Below are 18883 nucleotides of genomic sequence, written 5' to 3' on the forward strand. Positions count from 1 at the left end.
GCCCTGCAGCTTGAGTTTCAAATGAGCTCATCCTTTCAAATTGGCGCCGCTCTTTATTAAATTTGTTTTTCCGGTAATGCCACCCACAGCTGTACCTGGGGACGGACCCAGGCTCGCAACCTTCCCACCTCTTGCCGACACCCAGGGCGCCCACCTTTCTTCACCCCGGGTGCTAAGTTCGCCCAGCTGGAGCCGGCTAGGAGACCCCTGGAGGGCGCCGGAAGGCGGAGCCCGAGCTGGGAGCGGGGAGCTTAGTGCTGAGTGCGCGCCCCTCCTAGACCCCCTCCGGAAGGTTCTGAGTGTTTTAAATTTCTGTTTTAAAGGTAAAGTGGAATTGCATGGGAAAATCATGGAAGTTGATTATTCAGTCTCTAAAAAGCTAAGGTAAATATACAGTATTTTGCTTAGTTTTTTTTTTTTTCCTCCTGGTGGATTGGGTATTAAGTATTAAGTAAAAAAATACGTTCAGCTTTTAAAAACGCCTTCTTACAGTTTTACAAAAGGTTTTTGTCTGCTTTCGTAGGGGAGATGCATAGTTTATAAAGTTAAACTTTTTTAGTTTCATTATATAAGGTGTTTACTGTACTTGGAAAATATCTGCTGCCTAATTGGGGGTCGGGAAGGCGAACACTAGGTAGGTTTAGCTCGCTGGCTGGGATCGTTTAACTTGTTTATCAAAAGTCGCCTCCCACCCCCCATTTCCCACTCCCACCCCTACCCCCAGCACAATGCAACAAATGCTTGTCAAGACTTCCTGTGAGATGTTAAGAGTAAATATTTACTGTGTCAGCTGAATTGCTTAACTAAACTACGCGATTACTTTTCTTTTTTCGATAGTTTAATGTTGAATAATAAAATTATTCAGTAAGGGTGAGTATTTTGCATAGCGTTCTAAAGAAATACAGTAGGTTTGTTTAGTTTGGACGACAGGGAAAAGTTTAGACTTTCAGTCACTGGGACAACTGAGCCTTGCTTCTGAGCACGTTGTGTTATTGTCGCTTTTAAGAAATGTTTAAAGCTAAATAGCAACGGCAAAAATCGATGATTACATTTAAAGGCTGCATTGTTCTTGAAGGAGTGACAAGTTTTGTGGAGGTTGGACTTCACAGTGATTTGCTAACATGAGAAATATCTACGGAGGAAAGAAAGGGAGACCAGCTTGGTTTAAAAGTTTATTGTGGACTTTAAATTTGGGCCCTTTATTACTTACTCATTCTTAACTTTTCTTCACCATTAGTCATTAGGTAGCTGAATTGCAAAGGCTAAGAGAAGTTGTTGATTTACCACCTTTACAATTTGTGTTAGTCAATAGGGCAGTCATTTACTTGATTTTTGCCAAGATTGAGTAGATTTTAAAACAAACTTCAGTTTTATAAATGCTTGGATGTGTTGTTAAAGGAATTTGTAGAGACTGAGCGCACTTCCAGATACATTTTAATATAAGCAACAGAATATCTTTTGTTTGCAAATGATTCTATGACGTATTAGAAAGCTACTTAATATCCCTTTTAAAAAAAGAGCGAAGAGTGCTAGTTTAAGCAGCACATACACTAAAATTGGAAGGATACAGAAGATCATCATGGCCCCTGCGCAAGGATGACACACAAATTCGTGGTGTTCCATGTTAAAAAAAAAAAGCTATGAGTTAGTTTCCAGTTTCATAGTGTGTTCCATTAAAAAAAAAAAGCTATGAGTTAGTTTCCAGTTTCATGTCTCATATTAAGCTACTTCCTTATGTTGGAAAAGATGTAATGTGTAACTGATTGGTTTTAATAAAGTATTCTAGACTTTCAAACTTAAAAAAAATTTTTTTTTTCATGAGAAATCCAAGTGGAAGCTTTCTGTTGTACTATTTAAGTTTAAACTACTCATCTTATAATACTTGAAAATTTGATGACAATATTGAATAATGTTTGAAAGAACCATTCAAAATGTGTGATGCACTATGTTTCTTTAAATGGTCTTATTCTATTGGCCCTCGCTATTGTGCTTCCTTTTTTGGGGTCATAATGAATAAAAATCAGTAGAATTTTAACTTCAGTTGGTGCCTCATTTCATGTTGCAATGTACATCTTTGAATTTTGCAATATACATGGAATATTGGCTTATCTAATGTCATTAACACCAAGTAAAATTCATCAACAAATAACACCAGTTTTTAGCTTCTATCTTTCAAAATGCAGATATTTGCTGTTGGCTGGAATACCATTTAAGTAGTTTTATGTAAGTCCAGAATTACAGGCATGGCTCACATTTTTAGCATAAAGAACAATCTAGGACTAACCCAGCCCTACTAGTACATGTTTCTTTTAACGCGTTGCTGACATGAAAGACCCAGAATGTAGATTAAAATGTGCTGTGTGTGATTCACTATACTTGAAGCTGTTTAACATACCAAACGTATGCATAGCTGTTGCTGTAGAGGAGTTGTGTCATTTCTGTTGGATGGTTTTAATCTTTTTTTCCTTTTCCTTTATTAGATTGAAATGCAGAAATTAGCTACTTGTGTGCAGGCTGAGAGGGAGCTAGCCATGACTGGTACTGTGCCCTGAGTTCAGAGTCCTGGGGTGAGGACCAGGGTGAGGTGTCTCTGGGGGCTCATGTAGTCTGGGCTCTACCATGCTGGTGGCTTTCAAGAAACCAGAGTACTGTGACGTTTGAAACCAAAGCTTTTATGTTACATGGTGGCTATTTCGGTGTTCTTTTGTTGCGTTTCTATGAAAATTAAATTAACAAGTTAGAAGTAAATTTGTGAGCCATTAGGTCAGATCTATATGTGGTTTTGTGTTGGATGAAGTGAAAATGTGAAGAAAACAGTTCATGCTTCTTGCTTGCTTGCTAAAACATGATTCCCACAATTGAGTGCTAGTTTTCTTTATATTGTATTTATTTCTTTGACTTCTCAAGGAGTTTTAATATCTTCATCCCAAGTGGATTTTTTTTTTTAAAGCTAATGGTAATTTGGAGTGAGATATTTTTATCTTAATTTATAATTTTATTGGTATGCCATTTGCTTACCAATTGAGTCTGGCCAAATATTGTTTCAGCATCATTTTATATGTGCTGTTACGCAGTAAAAGACTAGATACTATTTTCTCAGTTATTGAGAAGTAGTACATTCTTTTTTCCTTTTGCCACGTGAGTTTTGTTCTTAGATGCAAATTAATGTAAACCACAAACAAACATCTATTTCTTTCACTAAGTTATTTTCAGTCTGTTGAATAAAAATCTTTGGATCATTTTTCTTTATTCATATGTCTTGGTGTAGTATGTATGTATGAAAGATTTATTAAAGATGAAAACACTGATCATTTAAAGTGCAGTTAAAAGTTGAAACATTTTTTGTTATTGATACGAGTTTACTCGAGGGGGAAAAAAAGTCGTGTATAAGTACATGGGCATATTACAGAGATTGTTTTGAGCTAAGACGTGCAAACTTGAATGTGCTTTTTGTATCTAAGGTCGAATGATTCTGTGAGAAACAAAACTTTGAAAAATGCAATTTCTCCCCCACTCCTAGGAAGTCGCTAAGTGATGGCAAGCAGGCTTCCACTGAGATGGTGTCTACTGTGAGGTAGTGTAGGAAAAAGCTGTGAATTTGCCTTTCATGAGTTAAAAATCAGTGATTGTGTTCTCTCCAATGCAAATGAATTTGGTCTCCTATAGGAATGTTAAAGCAAACAGTATCCCAATTGTATTTTGCTTGTATGTACTACATTGTGTAGGGTTGAGTTTAAAAGAAAAAAAAAAAAAACACCCAACCTCAAGCCTTGCCTATAACAAAAGCTCTTGCTGCATCAATTTTTAATTTTCTAGAAACAGAAAAGACCTCTTAATCATATGGTTGTCTCGTTTCAAGAATTTGTTGAATTAGATTAATGCCTGGATTTAATTATCGTGGATTTCATGTGTGGTTATAACATGTTAATGTAAAATATATGATATCAGACTTTAAAGTTACTTTTCATTTGACTTTGGAATTGGATATTTAGTTTCCCATTTTTTAAAAAAAGTTAATTTTAATACTCTTCTAGTGAATACACATTTTTGTGACCTCAAAGACAAATATTAGAGTTATAGAAGCAATAAAGAAAAAAATTACTTTATAACTTAGGTAATGATTCAGGTTTAAAACTTTTTTAAAAGAGTAGTCATTGGTTTTTTACATTATTTAACATTAAAAACCAGTGAAATCTACAAATCAAGATACATTTTTTGTTTTGCTTGATTTTCTAATTCATTAAATAAATACCAATTTTAAATTGCAGAGTAACAATTTATGGAAGTATTTAATAACCTAAACATTAATTCTAAAAGACATGTAATACAGTTGCCAAATAGGACTTTTCAATAATATTTCCTTGTAATTGTACCTAATAAGCTGACCAGAAAGAGATGATCTAAGAATTTTGTGTTTTATGTTAAACTGAGAGTATCATTTAATAGATGAAGAAAAATAATATTTGTACAGAGCTTTTTATACATAATGGTTTGAAGTACAATATATTTTTTAAAGAAATGCTTTTTAACTTAAAAAATTTTAAAGAAATTAGAAGATTTAGAACTAATTACATGATCTAGCATTTCAGTATTATTTTGAGCAAACTTTTGTGGCGATTTCTCTGGTTTTTTAAGTGGCTTGTGAAAGAATGTAAGTGATGTTGAATTGTGCATAAAAGTATGTTAGTAACCTGGGCACATTTATTAAAAGTCAGAAAAGCTGTGAAAAACAGATTGCTACAGGAACTATTAATATAGGTTTGGTACTTTTATACTTTATAAATATTTGCTGTCTGCAACTGAATCACTCTTCCAAGTCTGGTAATGAATCTCAAAAGTAGATGAGCAATTGGCCAGAGATGTTAGAGGATATTACTTAGAGAATTGTGTCATCTCTCTGATTCAGTGGAGTGTGTGCAAATGTGTGTGTCTGTTTTGTGGGGGACAGTGGTTTCAGACAGATGGTATCAAGAGGGAGGAGGAGGAGAACTTTACTGAGCAGCAGTTGGCTCTGGATTTCAGTCCCACGGTGATTGAAACTTAAGGCTACCAGAGGCGAGGGGCTTTGCCTCCAGAGATGCCTAACACTTCACGTCTGGAAGTCCTCATGGCCACCTGTGGTGGCTTTTTCGGTGACCTCGCTGAGAGGACCATCCCAATGCAAAACCTACCTTCCTTCTTTTTAGCTTGCATTTCCCCTCTCACAAGTTATTCTGTGAAGCCTTTGATGATCTGTAAGCCATTTTTAAGTGTCAAAGTTCCAACATTGTGCACTTTTATTTGGAAATTCTATACTTTGGAAAGCAATCTATTATTTTGCATAACAAATACTCTGAGTCGATTTCTTTAAAAGCAGCATAGCATTGAAATGGTTTCTTTGGAAGCTATTAAAAGGTTTAATTTAAAATTCTAAAATATAGTTTTAAAAATTATATTTAAGCATCACAGAAGTATCTGATTTTCTTTTTGGTGTGAGAAACTTGGGCTCAACTAAACCAATTGAAAAAAAAATTTACACTCTCAGATTTTTAGTCAAAAGCATAATCTCTCAAAAGCTATGACTAACTCCTTAATTTGAGGGGTGGGAGGGTTCTGCCTACCAGAACATGCCCAAATAATTTATTAGTCAAATGTTATCCTCCCTAAACTCAATTTCAGGTTCAGATTCGTTTAAGTAGTCATTCAAAACAGTCATTGAACAGATAATAGCAAGTAAACCACCAAGCATCTACCAGTAAAGATAACAATTTTTCCTCCCATTATTACCATTAAAACATTTTAAATCTTTTTACTTTATGATTTGACTTCATGCTTACAAACTTATAATTTTCATTTGGTGGCATGGACTATATGGGTTCTATTTTGGGCAGCAAAATTGCAGAGTGCTCAGAGCATTATTTTTAAGGTTTTACTTTTCCTGTTTTGATCATGGATTTTAGTCTTGTCTCTCCATGAAATAGTGAAGCAGAATTATTTTCTTTTGCTGAAAAACTTTAGGTTCTGTTGCTTTGGCTGCCAAAGAGGAGGGGGTGCAGTGGCTGTTTCTGTAGTTCACAATTTGATGGCTTCTTGATGTAGAACAAGTAGGTGGGCAAAAATGGATGCTTTTGTGTTAGTGAGAGGCGATCAAATCCAATAGACAAACCTGTGCCCATCATTTAAAAGTTATACGCTGGTTTTCACTAGGTAGCAAGTTTGCTTAAGTTTGCATTCTTGAGATCTTTCTGTTCATTCTTTATTTTTAAAAATTATTTTCTTTACGCTTTATTTTTTTTTTTTTTAACAAGGTGAACATTTCACTAGGATTTTACCATTTTGTGAAAGTAGATATTTTAATAGGCCCAAGCAAGGAAAATGAAGAGTTCTGGTGCATGTTTTAGACTTTCTAATATTGACCTATAAGAAATGTAGCTAGTGACCAGAGGGATCTTCATGTCCTAAAGTGTAAATTTGCCTTAGGGAGAAACTTGACTTTTTTGTTTTAAATGTGATCCAAAGGTTGTGTTGTGATTCCATGTGTTGATAATGTAAACAGTACTAGCAACCTTAATGTAGGAAGATGAATTTTTATGTGCCTGTATTTTATGTTCATGTAGTTTTGATGATATTGCATCCTTTTCCACATATCATTTCGTTTTTAAAAATAAAGGCAGAAAAATTGATGTTATCCTCCGCTCAGATAGAGAAACATCCTCAGAGAAATTAATTTGTCTGGGGAAATTACATAAATTGAGCAGTAAAGCTAGAAGCCAGGTCTTGTCATCCTCCTTCCCGTGTATTTCACTTAACATTTACTTTTTAAATTAAAGAGGTCACCTGGAAGTGTTGTAATGTTCAAAAGGTGCTGTTTAAGAGCAATAGCGATAAATGAAAATTGATTTGGAAAACAACCTTTTACAACAGTTTTATTCTTACTTCCACCTGAATGATCTGTACTTCGTTATAATTGTTTTTAGGAAAAAGTAATTAAAAACAAGCAGGGGTAATTTTAAAGGCAGCATTACCTACTGCTGTCTTCCTTATGGCCCATGGATAGAAGCTGGGGGCATATAGAAGCACGTTGTATTTTCTGTTACTGTTTTTGCATTGCTTTTTTTAGTGATTGTATTCTTTGTGTTATGAAATAGGACTTTGCTTAACAGCTGAGCCACACAGATTAGGCAGTGAGAATAACCTTGATCAAAACTGTGCCATGTGGTAAGTGAAAGTCTAGGTCAAGGACTCACCTGGGTGGGTTCCTCACAGACCCCAATTAGCCTGCTGTGGGGAGATCAGCACCGCAGTTTGGTTTCAGTGTGTCCTTGGTAGGAGCTTTCAGGTTTTTTCCAAATTTACTCTGGAGGTCAAACCTCTGTGCTTTCTCTTCGTTTCTTGGATTTTTTTTTTCTTTTTTTTTTTGTACCAGGGGTTGAATTCAGGCCCCTTGTGCTTGCAAGGCAGGTGGTGGAACCACTGAGCCAAATCCCCGGGCCCTCTGTGTTTCACTTTGTATACAGAATCAGGTCTTTCATTGCTCCTATAACTGTGAACAGGGTTGGCACCCATAGAGACCTTAGAAGTCATCACCTACCTTAATTAAGCATATACTAAGTACTTGAACATGTGAAGTACATTTAATTTCCCCTTAACTGCAAATCTTCTGCATTTATTCTCTTGTTCTTTTAACTTCTGTGGGCCATCATATTGGTGGTGGTGGGAAGGAGGGAAGATTTCAAGAAAAAAACGTGAGATTATTTCCAACTCCGTGCAAGTCTTCGGGTTGATACAGTCCAGAGTAGGGTATGGCTTTTTTGGTGGAATTCTGACTCAGAAGATGGGGAAGAGGAAGAACGCTAACGAATACACAACTTCCTGAGGAGCTGTTAGATTGAGCCCTCTGTGATACCTGTTAACAGCTGGAAAGATCTCTGTATAATCCCTTTTACAGACAAGCTCATAAAGCTTGAAACTCTAAAATGACTCCTTCCACCAGGCCCAAACTGCTTGGCCATATTATCTTTGCTGTCATCTAGCTTGAATATGGTAACGGTAAAGTGGGTAATGTCTGATAGTATGGACATAGTTTATAGAGTAACTTTGTATGTTATCCCTAACTCAAAATGTGAGAAAATTTGTATGGACACAGCAGATAGGCTGAGAAGGACAAGGGGCTGAAGTTTCAGTATATTTTTAATTTAGTATAATTGGAAAACAACTCAGAAGTGCTAGTCTTCATTTGAAGTAACTTTCTCAAAGTAGTTCTATAGTAGAGGCATTTGCAGTTATGTGAAGGGAGAAGGGCATTTAGAAAATCATTGTGGTTGTAAGTTCAGTGCAAAAAATGTGGGAGGAGGATCTATGTTCCATACCTTTGGTACAAAAAAAATTTTTTTTAACTGGGAAAAAAACCCTTAGACTTTATTTATTGGTTGTTTGAGACAGGGTCTCACTGTGTAGTTGAGGTTGGCCTTGAACTCACTGTGTAGCCCAGGCTGGCCTCAAACTCAGCAATCCTCTTGCCTTAGTCTTCTAAATGCTGGGATTACTGGTGTGCACCACCACGCCTTGTTTTTGACGTAGAATATTACACAAAGTTTGACATCTGTAATTTAATTGATTAATTTTGCAGGGCTGGGGATTGAACCCAGGGCTTTTATACTGAACTACATCCCTAGCCCTATTTTTGTCTACTTTATTTATTTATTTTTTGGTATCAGGGATTGAATTTGGGCCCTTGTGCTTGTAAGGCAGGCAGCGAAACCACTGAGCTAAATCCTTGGCCTTTGTTTGTTTGTTTGTTTGTTTATTTATTTATTTATTTATTTATTTAGGTTTTTTGAGACAGGGTCTCACTATGTAGTTGAGACTGACCTGGAACTCACTGTGTGGCCCAGGCTGGTCTGGAATTCACAGGGATCCTCCTGCCTCAACCTCCCGAGTGCTGGGATTACAGGTGTGAACCACCACCCCTGGCTCTTTATTTTTTGAGGGAGGATCTTGCTAAATCCTTAAGTCGTCCAGACTGCGCTTGAATTTGTGGTTCTCCTGCCTCAGTTTCCCAGAGTCCTGGGATCATGGCCATGTGCTACCATGTCTGGCTGAAATACAGGATTCTTCAGATTACATTTTATGGAATGGTCATTTTATTGATATGAAATTTTAAGCCTTTCTACCATATAAAAAAGCCAGTGAAAGCAAAGGGAGTAAAAAAAGATTTATGTGTTCCTTTTAACATAATCCATAAGCATCCCGTACATTTGTGACTTTAGTAATATACAGCTTTGTTACAAGTGAAATAACAAATTTGCTTCTAGTTAGGGTGGTGCTTTTTGATCAGAATGTAATTTTATGTAATATGAGACAAAGATAACTAGTTTTTGTAGTCAAGGACCTTAAAATATTACAGAATACATTTTGATTGCCCTGTTATTCTCTTTACTCTTTCTCTTTAAAAAATGAGGCAAATATTGAGTGGTGAGTCTGTGATCAGGTTAATCTGCGAATATAAGAACTAAAGGATATTTTGAAAATGCTCCTGTGTGGACAGGCCATGCAGTTCTTCTGTGTTACACAGAGACATTTTACTTTTAGTCCCTGATCTTTTGACTCTAACAGTGCGTACTTGGAAGAGTGTGTGTGTTTTTCTTCATCACTGCATGCATAAGGTTTTGTTTTGGTACCAGGGATCAAACTCAGGGTAGCATGCTAAATCCCTAGCCATGCTTAAGGATTTGAAGTAGAATGTTTTTTTGAGTGTTTGAGAGTTAAAGTGCTCTTTGTGAGTTAAATGTAGGTAATGATAAGCATATTCACAGAAAAAGTTCAGTTTAATCTCTTAAATCATTAAGAGGAAGGAATGCTGGGTGTGGTGGCTCATGCCTATAATCCCAGCACTTGGGAGGCTGAGGCAGGAGGATCGCTGTGAGTTTGAGACCAGCCTGGGCTACATAGTGAGTTCCAGATCAGTCTCAACTACATAGTGAGAGCCTGTCTCAAAAAACAAAAAAACAAAGAGAGAGAGAGGAAGGAATGAGGGAGGGAGGAGGATAGGAGGGAGGAAAGAAGCGGTCCTGGAAGCATAGGTGAGCAGTGACGGAGCCCTGGTGTGCAGCTTGTGTCTTTTCTGGGACTCTAGGGAAAGAGGGGAGGCTGGTCCTTCCGGACAGGAATTCCAGTGTGACAGCAGCCTGCTCTTTCCTTTGACATTTAAAAACTGAGAGTATGTGGCTGGCCTGTCTGTCCTACAGAGGGTTTTGCATTTCTTTGTTTGAGGCCCTGCACAGACCACTTCCTCTGGTAGATTTCTCCTTCGCCTTTGCACATCCCTGGGGATGGCTGGGAAGGGCCGAGGTACAGGGCCTGGGGTGTGGGCAGCATCCAGCCTTGATGCCCCCTCGTTGGCTGAGGTTTGGGGCGGCCAGGGAGGCATGTGTGTGCTTGCTCAATGTGTTGGAATGTATGGGTTCTGTGGCACCCGCTTCCCTGGAATGTGCAGCAGACACACGAGCTTCAGTGGGCGTGGGGGTCACACATTGTAGACTTTTGCAAATGGTTGAAAGTTTGGGAAGGAATTTCTGGGTGTTTTGTTTTGTTTTGTTTTTTTACCCCCAAAGTGCAATTGTGTTTATCCTTTGTAAAGGGAAAGCATCTTCTTCATTTTTTTAAATCATTGAAGAATAGAAAAAAGTTTTGTGGATGCCTAAATCATCTGACCTCTACACTGGATCCAGCTGGCTTCTTTCTGCTTTTTCTTCAAACTGATAGTGGTGTCTTCAAGTCAGGGACACTGAATTTGTAAAACTGTTTAAAATTCCTTGTGTTGTGCCACCGCTGGAGATGATGAAACCATGGATCTTCAGAAACCAAACTTTAAGCTCAGTTATTTGAAAATGTAGTATCTATTCTCCTGTTAAAGAATGAAGAACAAAATACTAGTTGCTTAATACTTTACATTTTTATATTGCTTATTAAAACTTTTACACATTTATTCGCAAGATGTTTGAGATGGCAAAGATGCTGGTTGCTCAGTTACTTGAAATGAGACAGATTTAAGTGTGAAATAGATAAATATTAAAAAGCATTTTAAGAGTTACAGAGGACTGGGAACAGGTAGGCGGTTGGTTCTAATATATTTCTGTATCATACAGTTTTTGTCAGGGTAAACTTAGCTCTTTTATTCATTGATTTTGGCATTATCGGTTCGATGTTGTGTTGTCAGGAGAATACTTTAGATACTCAGATTGATTTGTGGCTTTAGTTTACACATACCGATTGTGGTCAAGGTGTTAAAACCGGCCTTAGATGGTTCCAGGCCAAAGTCATGTCTTTTATTCTCGTGGCAGTGCTAAGTTTTAATGCTGTTCCTCAGAGCCTCAGGGTTTGCTGGCGTGCTGGGAAGGAGAAGTGATGTTGGCTTTTACCCACCTTGCAATCTCCCGCCATTTCGTGTGTAGGAGTTCAGTCTGGAGTTCGGTTTAGAGGAGTGAGCTGGATCTTGGCTCCATTCTTTGATCAGGCCTTCATTGCAGCTCTTTCCTGAGGAGCGTTTGCCTTGGTGACTTCTGCAGCTGCTCCCCGTGGCACGGTGTCCATCTCCTGTCACTTCCGCTTCGGAAACAAATGTTTGCTTTGCCAGCTGCACGTTGGACTAGTAAATCTATGGATTTCTCTGTAGCCACCAACCGAACTTGTGCCCTTTGAGAATGTCCCAGGTAGCTCCTGGGCTCGTGGTGGCGCACCATCTTTTAGTAGAGCCATGGGTGTCAGCCGACTGCAGAGTGGTGAGTATAGTGATGCAGGCCCACTGTTCGCAGAGAACGTGTTTGTACATTAGGAAGTGCAAGCAGGTTGGGCTTGTTACCTTTCTTGAAGCAGAGCACCTTTTTAATCTGTTGTCTATATTGGGGTCCTATGAACACAGGGTCATCTTCAAGACATTTTGCACTAGTTAGAAAGGATGCCTGATCAATCCAGTGGGACGTGAGCCATCATCCTCTAGTATGTACTACTTCAGTCTCGGTCCTGCCTGCATGGTTTTTGTTCAGAAAGAGGGTACAACTTAAAAAAAAAAGTACCACTCAGCCTAGCTGTAATTCCAGTTGGGAGTCTGAGGCAGGAGGATCTTAAGTTTGTGCTCAGCCTGGGCAACATGATGAGATCCTGTCTCAAAATAAAAAATTTTTTATAATAGGCTGGGGATGTAGCTCAGTGCACATGCTTGGGGTTTAGTTACTAGTACCACCAAATAATAACTCCTGCTGCTGCTTCTCAGTCTGTGGCCTGAGATTCTTGCAGAAAGAAAGTCCTTGGAGTTTGGCCTTTGTGTTTACAGAGCCCCTGGGTGGTGCCCAGGCAGGGAGCCTGCTTGAGCCCTGGATCCATGCTCCATCTCTCTAGATTCTAGGTGTGGGTCTTCTAAGATGGGCTCTTTCGTATCCTGTACTGGTTTTGTCCAGTGGGATTTGTGTGAGTGATCACCGTGTGTTTACAGGGGAGGGGGGACCACTCAGATGCCGGCAGGCCAGTGCCTGTCCAAGGCAGGAAGAAGGGGGGGCACAGAGGCTTCTGAGAGCATAGGGAACACTTAGTCAGCTCAGGCACCTGCTGCCGTTGGAGGCAGAGGGCCAGTGCTTCCAAATCTCACTTTTTTAGTAGAAGCCAGTCAGAGTTCTTAGGTTAAATCTCCAAATTTTTAAATATTGGTACCAGTGAAACATGTTTTATTAAAAGACACTGAGGATCCAAAAGGACACTGCTATGGATTAAGGCTGGCCTGTGGGTTTTCACTTTGCAGTATATGCCATGTGAAAATCTGCCATTTACCAGGTGTTGAAGATTCTGTCCACCGTCCTTAATGCTTCGCATACTTGGGTTTGTTTGTGTGAGAGAGGGGGACAGGTCCTTCTCCTGATGAACTGGATGAACTCATTTGTCTTTTATCTAATAATGATAGCTGTGCGGAAGCCTGAAGTCTCAGTTACAACAGCTATCCTGCATCGACTTTTAGGGGGTAACTGTTGTACTATATTTTCTCCATTACAAAGTACCCTGTTTTTTTGTTTGTTTGTTTGTTTTGTGTTGTTTTTTGAGACAGGATCTCACTATGTAGTTGAGACTGACCTGGAGCTCACTATGTAGCCCAGGCTGGTATCGAACTCACAGAGATCCTACTGCCTCAGCTTCCTGAGTGCTGGGATTACAAGCGTGCACCACCACGCCCGGTTTTGTTGTACCCTATGTTTTAATATGCTTCTTTTAAGTTTAGACTGTACGTACACTGAATGCATGACAGTCATAGAAGCTCATATAGTATTTCCTAAGACATGGTCATGAGAAAAAGTAAGCTTCTATTTTCATATAAGGGAAAGAACATGTTTCCATATCAATCAGAGTTACATTCTTTCCAATTAAACACCAAGCCAACATAGATTATGTTTTAAGCCACTTTCTAAGAAAGTATGATTTTTATATGTCTGGCAAGCATTTTTTAAAATAAGAATTTGAGTTACTCTGTCTGTTACACATCTAAATAAGGCAAATGGTTTTAAAAGCAGAGTGTACCGGTAGGAAAATTCAGTGGTGAAAAATGGTCCTTTTAAAAATACTTGAAAAGTGTTTTGGTTACGTTGCACTTTCTTGTATTTAAGTTGAGGAAATTGAGTGCCATATGGATTCTGCTTCTAGGCCTTGGGTACAGTGAGTGCTCATTAGGGCCAAACTAAAGGAAAACTGCCAGTTGCCTCAAGGACCTTTTTAAAAAAACATAATTAAAACTACCCGGGCAGTTAGAATTGGCATTTAGAAATTGTATCTTCTTGTTCTGTACCTCACATGTGCAGTGAGGGGCTCACTAGTATTTGCTCTGTAGTGGAGAGGGCAGTGTGAGCCCTTGAGAGCTGGAGTGAGCAAATCATCTCTGGAAAGCATGGGCAGGGCAGCCAGTGCTGGTCTAGGGTTCAGGATTTTGTGATGGATCCAGATGGCTCCACCGGAGTAGCCAACTCCGGTTTTGGGGTTGGGTCTTTTGAACTTTACAGACTTGACAGTCCCGAGAACTGGGTCTCATTTTTTATTTCCATAGCTACGTCTATTTTTTTTTTTTCCCCCTCTTCTTTCCTCTCCTGGGGAATTACTTAACCCAGGGCTTCTGCATGCTAGGCAGGCACTCCACCCCTGAGCTCTGTCTTCAGCCCTTTATTTTATCTTTTGAGACAGGATATTAAGGCTGGCCTTAAACTTGTGATCTTCCTGCCTCAGCGTCCTGAACAGCTGGGATTATAGTTGTGCACCTTCTCATCCAACTCACAGCTACATTTTGGGTGCCCTGAAATTGCTGCTCAATAAATAATTTTGAATGCATTAACTAAAATTGAAGCTATATTAAGATTATTACTAAGTTACTTTTTCACTTTCTTTTTTTTTGTACCTGGGATCGAACTCAAGACCTTGCGCTTTTGGAGCAGGTGGCAGAACCACTGAGCTAAATCTCCAGCCCTAACTTCCTTTTTAAAAATTCTTTTCCTTCTTTCTTTTCAAGCCTTAGGAGGGAACTAGCTGTTGAAAGGGTTTGGTCTAAAATCTGTTCATCAGGATTTTAAGTATGAAGTCTTTTTTTTTTTTTTTCTTCTCTCTCTCTTTCAGTACTAAGATTGAACCCAGGGCCATTGCGTTGAACTACATCCTCAGCCTTTTACAAATTTTTTAATGTTGAGAGGTGATGATCTCACTAAACAGCTAAGTCACACAGGCCGGCTTGAACCTGGAATCATCCTGCCTCATCCTGTCAGAGTGCTAGGATTACAAGTGTGTGCCACCATCCCTGGTTTGAATTTTTCACTGGTGATGTCATGTCTGTGCTCAGAAAGTTTCAGATTTTGGAACATTTCGCATTGTTGATTTTTGAATTAGGAATGCTCAACCTGTAGTAAATTAAATAGACAGCATCTAAAGTTACTTTGGAAAACCCAAACAAGTATGACAATACCATTTACTACTGGATACAGTAATTCTTAATCAGGGAAGTAGCTCATCTTAAATGTTAATTGTGAAGCAAGATGCTGTCAGATATGCTGAACTAGTGATCTGTTGCTGTGTACAAATGACCCTGAGAATTTGTGGCTGGCTTATTTATTTATTTATTTAGGTACCAGGGATCGAACTCAGGTCCTTGCACTTGCGAAGCAGGCACTGGAACCACTGAGCTAAATCCCCAGCCTCTAGCATTTGCGGTTTACAAAACAAATTATCTCACGTTTTCTGAGGGGTGGGAATATGGCAGCATTTGAGCAGGGTTTCTCTGGCTCAGCATCTTATAGGAAATGCAGGGAAGCTGCCAGTTGGGGCATAGTCATCTGAAGGCTCAGCTGGGGCTGGAAAGTTCCCCACCAGCTTGCCCCTGTGGTTGTTAGCTGGAGGCCTCAGTTCCTCACAACACGCACGTCTTCCTGGGTCTGCTTATGGCAGGACAGCAGGCTTCCCTCACGGCAAGTAAGCTAAGAGAGCAGGGAAAGGCACACCATGCTGCTGTTTATGACCAGTTGCCGAGTTGCATGCTATCACTCAACCTCCTTTTCTTTGTTAGACACCAGACACTATGTGCAGCCCACTCTTGAGGAAGATTTCCTCAAGAAGGTGAATGCCAAGATGGAGGGATCTTTGGGCGCCATCTTGAAGTTTGAGTCAACCAGGAAGAGAGAGAACTTGCTTCATTTGGGGGTTTTACTGACAAGTGAGAACCCCTTTACATTAGTAGTGTTCACACTTGGCCCCTTTTTGGGTAAAACTGGAATTCCTTATCAAACAGTAGGAGTAACAATTACAGATTACTGAATCTGTAGTCCTTTTTGAGTTTTCATAACATCTTGTAAGGCAGGGACAGCTAGCTGAACCTTGCTACCCCTATTTCACAGATTAAAGAACCAAGGCCCAGAATGTTCAGAGTATCTTAGGCAGGATCACATTTTTAGCTTTCAACTTCAAATACTTTTTTTTTTTTTCCTTTTTTTACCTCTCTCGGATGGATTTCAACTATGTCACCTTTTAGAAAAATGCTACTTAATTATTCCCCGTCTTATCTGAAAGAGCTGATTGTTTTTATGCCTAATTTAAAATTTTTATACACTACTTTTCTAGTATCAATGGAGATGTTTGTCACTTTTCTGCCAGCAGCAAGAATCCTTTTGGCTATTTTTGTAACTGGGTGAGGTCTGAGTCTCCAGAATTGTGCCATACTGCGGTTAGCCATGGTCTACAAAAGGAAAATATATTTACTCTTCTTTAAAATCATTGGTTTTCTAAGAAATATGCCATTTACTATACCAAATCTGAGTAAGTCTTTCTGAAACAAAATGCAGTGGTCACTTTGATATATTCCCAATACTCTCCCCCACTAAAAATCCACAGCATCTGGCATTCAGAACTTTGATACCTACCTTTATTATATGTTAGAAAAACACTGCAAATATTTCTAGCAGTAAAGGACATTTGATAGCATTTTTATATTAGTTTTTGTTTTGTTTTGTTTTTGGCACAGGGACTTATTATGTAGTTGAGACTGAACTGGAACTCACTATGTAGCCCAGGTTGGTCTCAAACTTACAGCGATCCTCCTGCCTCAGCCTCCCGAGTGCTGGGATTACAGGCGTGTGCCACCACTCCTGGCTGTATTGTTTCTGATTCAAGTATATCCGTGTTGATGTTGAATTACTTCTTTGGAGTATTTTGCTAAACTTATGAAAACCTCTCAACTATGCCTGTAGGATATCCTAAATTATTTTGACTTCAGTCAAATGTAGTATATTAATAGTTGTATTTAAAATTTTTTATTGAATTTCAGGGCTTGTTTTATTTGCATTACATATTCCCATAACCCATTTAACCTTTTTTTCTTAAATGTCCTGATAACTTGAATTATGTGAAATGGAAAGTTATTTTGGTTGTTTTCCTTTTGAACATGTATAGATTGAGGCTTAGAGAATGTTAGACTCCCTTAGGATTTCCTGCTCTCTAGGAAAGATAGTTGCTTTTTTCATTAAAAAAAACACCAAAACCCACTAGGGGTAAATATAATATTAAATTTTTTGCACAGCTTCTATAATCTAGTCAACCAGAATGTATCCTGAGTAATATTTCATCAACTTCTCTTTTTTTAAATCTCACTGTTTTTTTCACAGCAGAGTCCAATGGCTATATTCAATTTTTTTTTTTTTTCTGCTTTAGAGAGTTAAGAAAAAGCTTCCCCAGTGTCCTCAGTGAAGAGACTGAATTTAAGATTTATTTCAGGGCTGAGGATTTAGCTCAGTGGTTCCACCACCTGCGCAAGTGCAAGGACCTGAGTTCAATCCCTGGTACCAAAAAAAGTTTACTTTAGATTTTTGTGCTCTCCTGGTAGGAGGTGAGAGATAAGCAGGAACAAGGAATCCGCTGAGCTCTGGGGACCATATGTCATCTAATACTTCTGCACCTATTTTTTTCATTACTATTTGTTTTTTAATATTTTGACTGCCTGTGGATCTGCACTAAAGGCTTGTATTTTTTCCTCATGTTTTTCAGTGATTTTACTTCTACGTATAATCCCAGCCTGGGGCAAGAGGGAGCAGGGAGAATCAGAAGCCATCTGGTGGGCTAAGCCAGCTGCAGTGATCTGCTAAGGTCTCAGAACAGTTTCCATTTTTTTCTTCCTTAATTTGCCCCTGGGTTTGTTTTTCAAGTTAAGAAAGAGTACGCAGATGCTCAGGTGTCTCTTCCTCCTCACGGGCATCACAGTCCCTGCTCCGAAAACCAAAGCAGCGATCCATTCCTCTGAGTTTGGTAGATGCCATTCAGTTCCTGGCGTGAGGTTAGAGTTAGAATGAAATACAGTGGGTCTTCATGGGGTGAAACTAGTTGGAGTAAGAGGCAGACCAGGGATTAATAGGATATTTGAATGCACCACTTAAAGATTTTGTGTTGCTTTCCATTAAATATTATAACCTGAGTGAACTAACAGAATGTTGCTAAAAAGGCAGCCCTGCCAGATATTCTCATTGAATAGAGAAAACAATTTGTATTTAACTAGAGGGTTTTGTTGTTGTTGTTGTTTGGTTTTGAAGATTACTGGGGATTGAACTCAGAGCCTTTGCACTGAGCTATATCCTCATCCATTTTTATTTGTTTATTTGTTTTTTTTGAGACAGGGTCTCACTATGTAGTTGAGGCTGACCTGGAACTCACTATGTAGCCCAGGCTGGTCTCAAACTCACAGCGATCCTCCTGCCTCAGCCTTCTGATTGCCGGGATTACAGGTGTGCGCCACCACGCCCAGCTTCCTCATCCCTTTTTAAACTTTGAGAACAGGGTCTTACCTAGTTGCCTAGGCTGGGTTTGAATTTGTGATTTTCCTGTGTCAGCCTCCCAGAGTGCTGTGATTTAAGGTATATGCCACCATACCTGGCTAGCGTGTGGGTTTTATATAAATACTTTCACAACATGTTTAGGTTGCTCATTCTCTTCAGTGGTTTGCATTTCCTTCCTATGGTCTCGTTACATTGATTTCCAATAAGCACTGCTTCCCTCCTTTTAAAGGACGTAAGTAAAAACACCTGAAGTCCTAATGCAGGAAGGGATTTTCTAAATAGAACCGTGACTGTACAAGAAACAACAGCACGAATCAACAAAAGGGAATTAGATCCAGTTAAGTGTCTGTACAACAAAGGAATCATTCAGAGGGAACAGGCAACCTACCGAATGGGAAAATGTTTTTGCCAGCTCCTCGGAGGACTAGTATCTCGAATATATACAGAACTCAAAGAAAGTTAGACCATCTAAAATAAATGACATAATCAAGACATGGGCAAGTGAAATGGATAGACATTTCACACAGGAAGAAGAACAGATAGCCAACAAATTTGTAAAAAACTATTCGGCA

At 39.0% G+C, this 18883-nt stretch overlaps 1 protein-coding gene and 1 non-coding gene across 5 annotated transcripts in view; both read left to right on the forward strand.

Annotated features, from left to right (window-relative positions):
• Nucleotides 1-303: 303 nt before the first annotated feature.
• Igf2bp2 (insulin like growth factor 2 mRNA binding protein 2) overlaps nucleotides 304-18883 on the forward strand; it is a 136609-nt gene continuing 118029 nt past the window's right edge. For all 4 annotated transcript variants that reach the window (XR_004516849.1, XM_010624210.2, XM_010624211.2 and 1 more), the window contains exon 1: nucleotides 304-384. Coding sequence is in view for 3 of the 4 variants with exons in the window: in XM_010624210.2 (XP_010622512.1) it covers nucleotides 350-384 (35 nt within the window). In the remaining variant the exon portion in view is untranslated. The remainder of the gene's footprint in view (nucleotides 385-18883) is intronic.
• LOC117285826 lies at nucleotides 1527-1629 on the forward strand. Its single transcript, XR_004516924.1, has one exon. It is a non-coding gene; the product is annotated as a U6 spliceosomal RNA (small nuclear RNA).

Source organism: Fukomys damarensis, unplaced genomic scaffold, assembly GCF_012274545.1.
Source record: "Fukomys damarensis isolate Sample0158 unplaced genomic scaffold, DMR_v1.0_HiC HiC_scaffold_12, whole genome shotgun sequence".
Taxonomy (NCBI): Eukaryota; Metazoa; Chordata; class Mammalia; order Rodentia; family Bathyergidae; genus Fukomys; species Fukomys damarensis.